Genomic DNA, 13,783 nt, shown 5'->3' on the forward strand with positions numbered 1-13,783 from the left:
ATATATCTCCTGTTCTCTATATATATATATATATCTCTCCTGTTCTCTCTCTCTATATGTTCCTGTTCTCTCTCTCTCTCTCTCTCCTGTTCTCTCTCTCTCTCTCCTTTTCTCTCTCTCTCTCCTGTTCTCTCTCTCTCTCGTTCTGTTCTCTCTCTCTCTCTCTCTGTTTCTCTCTATATCTCTCTCTCTCTGTTCTATCTCTCTCTCTATCGTTCTCTCTCTCCTCCTTTTTCTCTCTCTCTCTCCTGTTCTCTCTCTCTCTCCTGTTCTCTCGTTCTCTCTTTTCTCTCTCTCCTGTTCTCTCTCTCTCTGTTTCTCTCTCTTCTCTCTCTCCTGTTCTCTCTCTCTCTCTCTCTCTGTTCTCTCTCTCCTGTTCTCTCTCCGTTCTCTCTCTCTCTCTCTCTCTCATCGTTCTCTCTCTCTCGTTCTCTCTCTCTCTCCTGTTCTCTCTCTCTCTCTCTCTCCCGTTCTCTCTCTCTCTCCTCCCGTTCTCTCTCTCTTCTCTCTCTCCTGTTCTCTCTCTCTCTCTCGTTCTCTCTCTCTCCTCTCTCTCTCTCCCGTTCTCTCTTCTCTCTCTCTCCGTTCTCTCTCTCTAATAATTCTCTCTCTCTCTCTCCTATTCTCTCTCTCTCTCTCTCCTGTTCTCTCTCTCTCTATCTGTTCTCTCTCTCTCTTCTGTTCTCTCTCTCTCTCTCTGTTCTGTTCTCTCTCTCTCTCGTTCTGTCTCTCTCTCTCTCTAATCTGTTCTCTCTCTCTATCGTTCTCTCTCTCTCCTGTTCTCTCTCTCTCTCTCCTTATATCCTGTTCTCTCCTCTCTCTCTCTCCTGTTCTCTCTCTCTCTCTTTCTCTCTCTCTCTCTCCCTGTTCTCGTTTCTCTCTCTCCTTGTTCTCTCTCTCTCTCTGTTCTCTCTCTCCTTCTCTCTCTCTGTTCTCTCTCTCCTTCTCTCTCTCTCTCCGTTCTCCTCTTCTCTCTCTCTCTCTCTCTCTCTCGTTCTCTCTCTCTCTCTCTCTCGTTCTCTCGTTCTCTCTCTCTCCGTTCTCTCTCTCTCCCGTTCTCTCTCTCTCTCTTTTCTCTCTCTCTCCTGTTCTCTCTCTCTCTCTCCTTTTCTCTCTCTCTCTCTTTTCTCTCTCTCTCTCCCGTTCTCTTATCTCTCTCTCTATCTGTTCTCTATATATATCTGTTATATATCTCTCTGTTTATATATCTCTCTCTCTCCGTTCTCTCTCTCTCTCTGTTCTCTCTCTCTCTCTCTCTGTTCTCTCTCTCTCTCCTCCTTTTCTCTCTCTCTCTCTCCTTTTCTCTCTCTCTCTCTCCTGTTCTCTCTCTCTCTCCCGTTCTCTCTCTCTCTCCCGTTCTCTCTCTTCTCTCTCGTTCTCTCTCTCTCCCGTTTCTCTCTCTCTCCCGTTCTCTCTCTCTCCTTTTCTCTCTCTCTCTCTCTATATGTTCTCTCTATATATCTCCCGTTCTCTCTCTCTAATCCCGTTCTCTATCTATATAATAACATATATTCTCTCTTCTCTCCCTTTTCTCTCTCGTTCTCTTTCTCTCTCTCTCTCTCTTTTTCTCTCTCTCTCTCTCGTTCTCTTTTCTCTCTCTCTCTCCGTTCTCTCTCTCTCTCCTGTTCTCTCTCTCTCCCCTGTTCTCTCTCTCTCTCTGTTCTCTCTCTCTCTCTTTTCTCTGTTCTCTCTCTCTCTCCTTCTCTCTTTCTCTCTCTCTCTTTCTCTCTCTCTTCTCTCCTGTTCTCTCTCTCTCTCTCTCCTGTTCTCTCTCTCTCTCTCTGTTCTCTCTCTCTCTCTCTCCTTTTCTCCCTGTTCTCTCTCTCTCTCTCCTGTTCTCTCTCTCTCTCTCTATATCTCTATCTTTCTATATATATCTGAACATATTATATCTCTCTATCTCTATGTTATCTCTCTCTATCTATATATCCTGTTCTCTCTCTCTCCCGTTCTCTCTCTCTCTCCTGTATCTCTCCTCGTTCTCTCTCTCTCTCTCTCTCGTTCTCTCTCTCTCTCTCCGTATCTCTCTCTCTCGTTCTCTCTCTCCTTCTCTCTCTCTCCCTGTTCTCTCTCTCTCTCCCGTTCTCTCTCTCTCTATGTTCTATATCGTTCTCTCTCTCCCTATATCTCTCTCTCTCTCGTTCTCTCTCTCTCTTGTTCTCTCTCTCTTTCTTATCTCTCTCTCTCTCTTATTTTCTCTCTCTATCCGTTCTCTCTCTCCCGTTCTCTCTCTCTCGTCTCTCTCTCTCTCGTTCTCTCTCTCTCTCTCTCTCCTGTTCTCTCTCTCTCTCGTTTCTCTCTATCTCTTCTCCCGTTCTCTCTCTCTCTCCCGTTCTCTCTCTCTCTCTCTCCTCCTGTTCTCTCTCTCTGTCCTGTTCTCTCTCTCTCTCTCCTGTTCTCTCTGTTTCTCTCTCTCCTGTTCTCTCTCTCTCTCTCTCTCCCTGTTCTCTCTCTCTCTCTCTCCGTTCTCTCTCTCTCTCTCCTGTTCTCTCTCTCTCTCTCCTGTTTCTATATCTTGCGTTCTCTCTCTCCTTTTTCTCTCTCTCTCCGTTCTCTCTCTCTCTCTCTCCTGTTCTCTCTCTCTCCCGTTTCTTCTCTCTCTCTCTCTCTCCCGTTCTCTCTCTCTCTCCCGTTCTCTCTCTCTCTCCTGTTCTCTCTGTTCTCTCTCTCTCTCTGTTCTCTCTCTCTCTCTGTTCTCTCTCTCTCCCGTTCTCTCTCTCGTTCTCTCTCGTTCTCTCTCTCCTGTTCTCTCTCTCTCTCTCTCTCTCTCTCTCGTTCTCTCTCGTTCTCTCTCTCGTTCTCTCTCTCTCTGTTCTCTCTCTCTCGTTTTCTCTCTCTCTCTCCCCGTTTCTCTCTATCTCTATATATATTCTCTCTCTCTCTTCTCTCCCTCTCTCATCTATCTCGTTCTATCTATATTTATATATATATATCTCCCTTTTCTATATATCTCTCTCTCTTGTTCTCTCTCTCCTTTTCTCTCTCTCTCTCCTCCTGTTCTCTCTCTCTCTCTCTCTCTCTCTCTCGTTCTCTCTCTCTCTCCCTGTTCTCTCTCTCTCCCGTTCTCTCTCTCTCTCCCGTTCTCTCTCTCCGTTCTCTCTCTCTTTCCGTTCTCTCTCTCTCTCTGTTCTCTCTCTCTCTCTCCTGTTCTCTCTCTCTCTCTCGTTTCTCTCTCTCTCCCGTTCTCTCTCTCTCTCTCTCCCGTTCTCTCGTTCTCTCTCTCTCTCCGTTTCTCTCTCTCTCTCTCTCGTTTTCTCTCTCTCCTCTCTATCTCCCGTTTTCTCTATCTCTCTCTCTCTCCTGTTCTCTCTCTCTCTCTCTCCCGTTCTCTCCTCTCTCTCTCTCCTGTTCTCTCTCTCTCTCTCTCTCTCTGTTCTCTCTCCTCGTTCTCTCTCTCTCTCTCTCTCTCTCCGTTCTCTCTGTTCTCTCTCTCTCTCTCCTGTTCTCTCTCTCTCTCTCCTGTTCTCTCTCTCTGTTCTCTCTCTCCTCCTGTTCTCTCTCTCTCTCTCTCCTGTTCTCTCTCTCTCTCTCCTGTTCTCTCTATCTCTCCCGTTCTCTCTCTCTCTCTCTGTTCTCTCTCTCCTCTCTCTCTCTCTGTTCTCTCTCTCTATTCTCTCTCTCTCTCCCTGTTCTCTCTCTCTCTCTCATATATATATATATTCTCTATCTCTCTCCTGTTCTCTCTCTCTCTCCTTTTTCTCTCTCTCTCTCCTGTTTCTCTCTCTCTCTTTTCTCTCTATATCTCTCTCCCGTTCTCTCTCTCTCCCGTTTCGTCTCTCTCTCTCTCCCGTCTCTCTCTCTCCTTTCCCGTTCTCTCTCTCTCCCTGTTCTCTTCTCTCTCCTGTTCTCTCTCTCTCCCGTTTTCTCTCTCTCCCGTTCTCTCTCTCCCGTTCTCTCTCTCTCCCGTTCTCTCTTTCTCCGTTCTCTCTCTCTCCGGTTCTCTCTCTCTCCCGTTCTCTCTCTCTCCCGTTCTCTCTCTCTCCCGTTCTCTCTCTCTCCCAAGGCAGGTCCTCTCTCTCTCCGTTCACTTCTCTCTCTCTCCCGGTTTCTCTCTCTCTGTATCTCTCTCTCTCCCGTTCTCTCTCTCTCTCTCCTGTTCTCTCTCTCTCTCCCGTTCTCTCTCTCTCTCCCTGTTCTCTCTCTACCTTTTTTCTCTCTCTCTCTCCTGTTCTCTCTTCTCACTGTTCTCTTTCTCCTGTTTCTCTTTCTCTCTCTCTCAACTGTTCTCTCTCTCTCTCTCCTCTTTTTAACCGTTCTCTCTCTCTAGTTTCTACCTTCTTAGCAACACTATCAACAAGGCAGGTCCTAGTTTCTACCTTCACAGCACTATCAACAAGGCAGGTCCTACAGGCCCTAGTTTCTACCTTCTTAACAACACTATCAACAAGGCAGGTCCTACAGGCCCTAGTTTCTACCTTCTTAACAACACTATCAACAAGGCAGGTCCTACAGGCCCTAGTTTCTACCTTCTTAACAACACTATCAACAAGGCAGGTCCTAGTTTCTACCTTCTTAACAACACTATCAACAAGGCAGGTCCTACAGGCCCTAGTTTCTACCTTCTTAACAACACTATCAACAAGGCAGGTCCTACAGGCCCTAGTTTCTACCTTCTTAACAACACTATCAACAAGGCAGGTCCTACAGGCCCTAGTTTCTACCTTCTTAACAACACTATCAACAAGGCAGGTCCTACAGGCTCTAGTTTCTACCTTCTTAACAACACTATCAACAAGGCAGGTCCTACAGGCCCTAGTTTCTACCTTCTTAACAACACTATCAACAAAGCAGGTCCTAGGTTCTACCTTCTTAGCAACACTATCAACAAGGCAGGTCCTAGTTTCTACCTTCACAGAACTATCAACAAGTCAGGTCCTACAGGCCCTAATTTCTACCTTTTTTAACAGCAATATCAACAAGGCATGTCCTAGTTTCTACCTTGTTAACAACACTATCAACAAAGCAGGTCCTAGTTTCTACCTTCTTAACAACACTATCAACAAGGCAGGTCCTAGTTTCTACCTTAACAACACTATCAACAAGGCAGGTCCTACAGGCCCTAGTTTCTACCTTCTTAGCAACACTATCAACAAGGCAGGTCCTAGTTTCTACCTTCACAGCACTATCAACAAGGCAGGTCCTACAGGCCCTAGTTTCTACCTGAACAGCACTATCAACAAGGCAGGTCCTACAGGCCCTAGTTTCTACCTTCTTAACAACACTATCAACAAGGCAGGTCCTACAGGCCCTAGTTTCTACCTTCTTAACAACACTATCAACAAGGCAGGTCCTACAGGCCCTAGTTTCTACCTTCTTAACAACACTATCAACAAGGCAGGTCCTAGTTTCTACCTTCTTAACAACACTATCAACAAGGCAGGTCCTACAGGCCCAAGTTTCTACCTTCTTAACAACACTATCAACAAGGCAGGTCCTACAGGCCCTAGTTTCTACCTTAACAACACTATCAACAAGGCAGGTCCTACAGGCCCTAGTTTCTACCTTCTTAACAACACTATCAACAAGGCAGGTCCTACAGGCCCTAGTGTCTACCTTCTTAACAACACTATCAACAAGGCAGGTCCTACAGGCCCTAGTTTCTACCTTCTTAACAACACTATCAACAAGGCAGGTCCTACAGGCCCTAGTTTCTACCTTAACAACACTATCAACAAGGCAGGTCCTAGTTCCTACCTTCTTAACAACACTATCAACAAGGCAGGTCCTACAGGCCCTAGTTTCTACCTTCTTAACAACACTATCAACAAGGCAGGTCCTACAGGCCCTAGTGTCTACCTTCTTAACAACACTATCAACAAGGCAGGTCCTTCAGGCCCTAGTTTCTACCTTCTTAACAACACTATCAACAAGGCAGGTCCTACAGGCCCTAGTTTCTACCTTCTTAACAACACTATCAACAAGGCAGGTCCTACAGGCCCTAGTGTCTACCTTCTTAACAACACTATCAACAAGGCAGGTCCTACAGGCCCTAGTTTCTACCTTCTTAACAACACTATCAACAAGGCAGGTCCTACAGGCCCTAGTTTCTACCTTAACAACACTATCAACAAGGCAGGTCCTACAGGCCCTAGTTTCCACCTTCTACCTTCTTAACAACACTATCAACAAAGCAGGTCCTAGTTTCTACCTTCTTAACAACATTATCAACAAAGCAGGTCCTAGTTTCTACCTTCTTAACAACACTATCAACAAGGCAGGTCCTACAGGCTCTAGTTTCTACCTTCTTAACAACACTATCTACAAGGCAGGTCCTACAGGCCCTAGTTTCTACCTTCTTAACAGCACTATCAACAAGGCATTTCCTAGTTTCTACCTTCTTAACAACACTATCAACAAGGCAGGTCCTACAGGCCCTAGTTTCTACCTTAACAACACTATCAACAAGGCAGGTCCTAGTTTCTACCTTCTTAACAACACTATCAACAAGGCAGGTCCTACAGGCCCTCGTTTCTACCTTCTTAACAACACTATCAACAAGGCAGGTCCTAGTTTCTACCTTCTTAACAACACTATCAACAAGGCAGGTCCTACAGGCCCTAGTTTTGTTCCACCTGGACTACTGTTCAGTCGTGGCGTCAGGTGCCACAAGGAAGGATTTAGAAAAATTGCAATTGTCTTAGAACAGGGCAGTACGGCTGGCCCTTGGACACAGAGAGCTAATATTAATCATACGTATATCAATCTCTCCTCAAAGTGGAGGAGACTTCATCAGACGTAATCAGATTGTAACAAATGGTAAAGATACACCTTATGGAACACCCATAACGATACCTGGATGTTGTAGATATTATATATTATAGATCATGTATTGTTGATTTGTGGTAGTAGTGGTCTGAGGGAACACAATGTATTGTGAAATGTAATGTCATGTAGTATTTTAAATTGTATTTAATGACCTTAATGTTGCTGGACCCCAGGAAGAGTAGCTGCTGCCTTGGCAGGAACTAATGGGGATCCATAATAAACCCCAGGAAGAGTAGCTGCTGCCTTGGCAGGAACTAACGGGGATCCATAATAAACCCCAGGAAGAGTAGCTGCTGCCTTGGCAGGAACTAACGGGGATCCATAATAAACCCCAGGAAGAGTAGCTGCTGCCTTGGCAGGAACTAATGGGGATCCATAATAAACCCCAGGAAGAGTAGCTGCTGCCTTGGCAGGAACTAATGGGGATCCATAATAAACCCCAGGAAGAGTAGCTGCTGCCTTGGCAGGAACTAATGGGATCTATAATATACCCCAGGAAGAGTAGCTGCTGCCTTGGCAGGAACTAATGGGGATCCATAATAAATACAATAGAATATATGAATTAGTGTGATGGAGATGTGTGTGTGCTGCCTGTTGATGTTGTTGGGTTTGATGGCATTTTAACGTGTGTATTAATGTGTTAGGTGAGCCCGGTCCCATGCCACCGTCGAGAGCCTTTCTCCTGTAAGCGTGTCTGTGGTCGAACTCTGACCTGTGGTAACCATAGCTGCACCAAGGACTGTCACCGTGTCACCGCGACAACCAACAAACTACAGGTACGTAGACAGAAGGGGTTTGTGTTGGGGGGGAGGGTTTGTGTGTGTGTCTCCTTCTCTCCCTCTCGTCTCCTGCTGTCTCCTTCTCTCTCTCTCGTCTCCTTTTCTCTCCTTCTCTCCCCCTCGTCTCCTTCTCTTCCCCCTCCTCTCGTCTCCTTCTCGCCTTCTCTCCCCCTCCCCTCCTCTCCTTCTCGCCTTCTCTCCCCCTCCCCTCCTCTCCTTCTCTCTCACTCGTCTCCTCTCCTTCTCTCCCCTCCCCTCATCTCCTTCTCTCCCCCTCGTCTCCTTCTCTTCCCTTTGTCTCCCCTCCTTCTTCCCCCTCCCCTCCCCTCCCCTCCTTCTTCCCCCTCCCCTCGTCTCCTTCTTTCCCCCTCCCCTCCCCCTCCCCTCGTCTCCTTCTCGCCTTCTCTCCGCCTCGTCTCCTTCTCGCCTTCTCTCCGCCTCGTCTCCTTCTCGCCTGCTCTCCTTCTCGCCTGCTCTCCGCCTCGTCTCCTTCTCTCCGCCTCGTCTCCTTCTCTCCGCCTCGTCTCCTTCTCTCACCCTCCCCTCGTCTCCTTCTCTCACCCTCCCCTCGTCTCCTTCTCTCCCCCTCCCCTCGTCTCCTTCTCTCACCCTCCCCTCGTCTCCTTCTCTCACCCTCCCCTCGTCTCCTTCTCTTACCGAGACAACGTTGAATGTTCCTAAGTGGCCTAGTTACAGTTTTTACTTAAATCGGCTTGAAAATCTATGGCAAGACTTGAAAATGGCTGTAATCACTCTTAGAGACTTACCCAGAAAGACTCACAGCTGTAATCACTCTTAGAGACTTACCCAGAAAGACTCACAGCTGTAATCGCTGCCAAAGGTGATTCTAACATTTATTGATTCAGGGGTGTGAATACTTACAGTACCAGTCAAAAGTTTGGTATTCCAGGTGACTACCTCATGAAGCTGGTTGAGAGAATGCCAAGTGTGTAAAGCTGTCATCAAGATAAAGGGTGGCTACTTTGAAGAATCTCAAATATAAAATATGTTTAGATTTGTTTAACACTTTTTTGGTTACTACATGATTCCATATGTGTTATTTCATAGTGTTGATGTCTCTCTACAATGTAGAAAATAGTAAAAATAAATAAAAACCCTTGAATGAGTAGGCGTGTCCAAACTTTTGACTGGCACTGTATATAAATTAAATATTTCTGTATTTCATAAACAAATGAAGAGGAACAATTATTGAAAAAGATGTTTTCACTTTGTCATTATGGGGTGAATTCAGGCTGTAACAATTAATATTATATTATTATTATAAAATAGTACATGTGTAATATGTGAAAGGTTATGAATGCTCTATGAATGCACTGCCTATAATAGTCTTCTATTACTCTCCCTAACACACACACACACACACACACACGCGTGTGCGGAATGTCTCACATGATTGCTTGTGTGTGCCTGTCGTGCGGTACACTGTTACTCCGGGGTCCACGGGACCGAGTATTACAACCTCTGATTACCAGACTGACGTGGTGAACACGGAGAGGTGATAGTGCTCGGGAAGTGGGGACACATTTCTCCGTTAAGGGAAGCTCGTTAGGATCAGGCGGAGACGTGGAGAAACCCTTCTTAAGCACCCCGTCACTCCTCTCCTGCACACAAACAGTTTGTCTTGCAGGGAGGACGAACGCACATTTCTGTCTGCGAACGGAATGCTCCTCCCACCCCCTGTGACATCACAGCCTATTGTTCATATGGCGGAACAACACGCGCTCTCGCCTCCATCTTGGAACGTCTCTATGTTCGTTCTGGAACTTTCCACCGTGGAATGCTCTGTGACATCACAGCATGGCACTAAGTCCTGTTTCGTGATTGGTGGAGACGCTGGCGATGGCCGCAATAGGCGATGAACTTTATCACAACGTGTGTGTGTGTGTGTGTGTGTGTGTGTGTGTACACAGATTATCAGGGCTGGGAAATGCCAGGGACCTCATGATACGATACTTAGGTGCCGATACGATATGCATTGTGATTTGTTGAATATTGAATATGTTTTTGAGATTTGATCTTCCCAACATATTGCTCTCCATATCAGCTTCAGAGGGACAGAGAGAGAGAACACGTTTTGGTCAGTCATGGAGATGAATGTACTGAAAACAAATGGGCTCCTTATTTAAAAAGATAAACAGCTGTGAAGGAGCGCTAGGATAAACAGCTGTGAAGGAGCGATAGGATAAACAGCTGTGAAGGAGCGCTAGGATAAACAGCTGTGAAGGAGGGATAGGATCAACAGCTGTGAAGGAGCGCTAGGATCAACAGCTGTGAAGGAGCGCTAGGATCAACAGCTGTGAAGGAGCGCTAGGATAAACAGCTGTGAAGGAGCGCTAGGATAAACAGCTGTGAAGGAGCGATAGGATCAACAGCTGTGAAGGAGCGATAGGATCAACAGCTGTGAAGGAGCGCTAGGATCAACAGCTGTGAAGGAGGGATAGGATAAACAGCTGTGAAGGAGCGATAGGATCAACAGCTGTGAAGGAGCGATAGGATCAACAGCTGTGAAGGAGCGATAGGATCAACAGCTGTGAAGGAGCGATAGGATCAACAGCTGTGAAGGAGCGATAGGATCAACAGCTGTGAAGGAGCGATAGGATAAACAGCTGTGAAGGAGCGATAGGATAAACAGCTGTGAAGGAGCGATAGGATAAACAGCTGTGAAGGAGCGCTTGGATCAACAGCTGTGAAGGAGCGCTTGGATCAACAGCTGTGAAGGAGAGATAGGATCAACAGCTGTGAAGGAGCGATAGGATCAACAGCTGTGAAGGAGCGATAGGATCAACAGCTGTGAAGGAGCGATAGGATCAACAGCTGTGAAGGAGGGATAGGATCAACAGCTGTGAAGGAGGGATAGGATCAACAGCTGTGAAGGAGGGATAGGATAAACAGCTGTGAAGGAGCGATAGGATAAACAGCTGTGAAGGAGCGATAGGATAAACAGCTGTGAAGGAGCGATAGGATAAACAGCTGTGAAGGAGCGCTAGGATCAACAGCTGTGAAGGAGGGATAGGATAAACAGCTGTGAAGGAGGGATAGGATCAACAGCTGTGAAGGAGCGATAGGATCAACAGCTGTGAAGGAGCGATAGGATAAACAGCTGTGAAGGAGGGATAGTGGCCTTTTGGTGCAGGTACAGCCAACTAGCGCTAATAAATCATATGAAATAATATAAATAATATTGCGATATTGTCAAAACGATACAATATGATAGATCATCAAAAATATCACTATGTATCAATTTTATTTCTCCCACTACAGATGTTTATTTGTATTGACTAGTGAAAGTGTCGAGTTATATTATTATATATTACCTTCTATCTGACTGTAGTCAATAGGTATCTACAGTGTATTAAAGGGACAACTGGATTCCGGCTGTTTAAGTTGCTAAACAACCACTCAAATGTAATGGGACAAAGTCCTGTTGATCTCTAAGGGGCAGCTTATAGAATCATTCGCTATATATATCCCCCCTTTGCTGCGATAACAGCCTCCACTCTTCTGGGAAGGCTTTCCACTAGATGTAGGAACATTGCTGCTATAACAGCCTCCACTCTTCTGGGAAGGCTTTCCACTAGATGTAGGAACATTGCTGCTATAACAGCCTCCACTCTTCTGGGAAGGCTTTCCACTAGATGTAGGAACATTGCTGTGGGGACTTGCTTCCATTCAGCCACAAGAGCATTAGTGAGGTCGGGCACTGACATCCGCCACGCTGATCCTCAACACGGGGGCCCCTTAGGGGTGCGTGCTCAGCCCCCTCTACTCCCTGTTCACTCGTGACTGCACGGCCAGGCACGACTCCAACACAATCATTAAATTTGCCGAAAACAGCAGTGATCGGATGAATGTTTTCAGTTGATGCCAAACAAGTTCGATCAGGTTTAAATCAGGATATATACAAGTAATTACTCTAAACACAACACTGGTAGGCCTGATCACCGACATCGATGAGACCGCCTATAGGGAGGAGGTCAGAGACCTGGCCGTGTGGTGCCAGGACAACAATCTCTCCCTCAATGATGAGACAGCCTATAGGGAGGAGGTCAGAGACCTGGAGGTGTTGCCAGGACAACAACCTCTCCCTCAACGATGAGACAGCCTATAGGGAGGAGGTCAGAGACCTGGAGGTGTTGCCAGGACAACAACCTCTCCCTCAACGATGAGACAGCCTATAGGGAGGAGGTCAGAGACCTGGCCGCGTGGTGCCAGGACAACAACCTCTCACTCAACGTAACCAAGACTAAGGAGATGATTGTGGACTACAGGAAAAGGAGGAACGAGCACGCCCCAATTCTCATCGATGGGTTTGTAGTGGAGCAGGTTGAGAGCTTCAAGTTCCTTGGTGCCCACATCACCAAACAAACTAACATGGTCCAAACACACCAAGACAGTTGTGAAGAGGGCATGACAAAGCCTATTCCCCCTCAGGAAACTAAAAAGATTTGGCATGGGTCCTCAGATCCTCAAAAGGTTCTACAGCTGCACCATCAAGAGCATCCTGACGGGTTGCATCACTGCCTGTTATGGCAACAGCTCAGCCTCCAACCGCAAGGCACTACAGAGGGTAGTGCGTACGGCCCAGTACATCACTGGGGCCAAGCTTCCTGCCATCCAGGACCTCTATACCAGGCGGTGTCAGAGGAAGGCCCTATAGAGGGTGGTGCGTACGGCCCAGTACATCACTGGGGCCAAGCTTCCTGCCATCCAGGACCTCTATACCAGGCGGTGTCAGAGGAAGGCCCTATAGAGGGTGGTGCGTACGGCTCAGTACATCACTGGGGCCAAGCTTCCTGCCATCCAGGACCTCTATACCAGGCGGTGTCAGAGGAAGGCCCTATAGAGGGTGGTGCGTACGGCCCAGTACATCACTGGGGCCAAGCTTCCTGCCATCCAGGACCTCTATACCAGGCGGTGTCAGAGGAAGACGCTACAGTAGTCTGTCAAATTGTCAAAGACTCCAGTCACCCCAGTCATAGACTGTTCTCTCTGCTACCGCACGGCAAGCAGTACCAGAGCGCCAAGTCTAGGTCCAAGAGGCTTCTAAACAGCTTCTACCCCCAAGCCATAAGACTCCTGAACAGCTAATCAAATGGCTACCCAGACTATTTGCATTGCCCCCCACACTGCTGCTACTGTTGTCATCTATGCATAGTCACTTTAATAACTCTACCTACATGTACATATTACCTCAACTAAACGGCCCTGCATATACTGCTGCTCTTTAATTACTTTTTACTTTTATCTCTTAGCCTTATCCTTATTTTTTTTAAACTGCATTGTTGATTAAGGGCTTGTAAGCATTTCACTGTAAGGTCTACTACACCTGTTGTATTCAGCATTTCACTGTGAGGTCTACTACACCTGTTGTATTCAGCATTTCACTGTAAGGTCTACTACACCTGTTGTATTCAGCATTTCACTGTAAGGTCTACTACACCTGTTGCATTCAGCATTTCACTGTGAGGTCTACTACACCTGTTGTATTCAGCATTTCACTGTGAGGTCTACTACACCTGTTGCATTCAGCATTTCACTGTGAGGTCTACTACACCTGTTGTATTCAGCATTTCACTATGAGGTCTACTACACCTGTTGTATTCAGCATTTCACTGTGAGGTCTACTACACCTGTTGTATTCAGAATTTCACTGTAAGGTCTACTACACCTGTTGTATTCAGCATTTCACTGTGAGGTCTACTACACCTGTTGTATTCAGCATTTCACTGTGAGGTCTACTACACCTGTTGCATTCAGCATTTCACTGTGAGGTCTACTACACCTGTTGTATTCAGCATTTCACTATGAGGTCTACTACACCTGTTGTATTCAGCATTTCACTGTGAGGTCTACTACACCTGTTGTATTCAGCATTTCACTGTAAGGTCTACTACACCTGTTGTATTCGGCGTATGTGACTAATATGATTTGATGTTGGGTGATTCGGCCTGGCTCGTAGTCAGCGTTCCAATTCCTCCCAAAGGTGTTAAATAGGGTTGAGGTCAGGAGATCTGCAGGCCAGTCAAGTTCTTCCACACAATGTTACTTTTTTACTCCCGTTATTCTCCCCAATTTCGTGACATCCAATTGGTAGTTACAGTCTTGTCCCGTACGGACTCGGGAGAGGCGAAGGTTAAGAGCCATGCGTCCTCTGAAACACGACCCTGCCATGCCACACTATGCACTTAACCCGGAAGCCAGCCGCACCAATGTGTCGG

General features: G+C 46.7%; 1 protein-coding gene across 1 annotated transcript in view; it reads left to right on the forward strand.

Moving 5' to 3' along the window:
- nfxl1 (nuclear transcription factor, X-box binding-like 1) overlaps nucleotides 1-13,783 on the forward strand; it is a 109,549-nt gene that overhangs the window by 65,220 nt on the left and 30,546 nt on the right. The window contains exon 17 of the mRNA XM_042297827.1: nucleotides 7,410-7,541. Coding sequence (XP_042153761.1) covers nucleotides 7,410-7,541 — 132 coding nt within the window. The remainder of the gene's footprint in view (nucleotides 1-7,409; nucleotides 7,542-13,783) is intronic.

Source organism: Oncorhynchus tshawytscha, linkage group LG15, assembly GCF_018296145.1.
Source record: "Oncorhynchus tshawytscha isolate Ot180627B linkage group LG15, Otsh_v2.0, whole genome shotgun sequence".
NCBI lineage: Eukaryota > Metazoa > Chordata > Actinopteri > Salmoniformes > Salmonidae > Oncorhynchus > Oncorhynchus tshawytscha.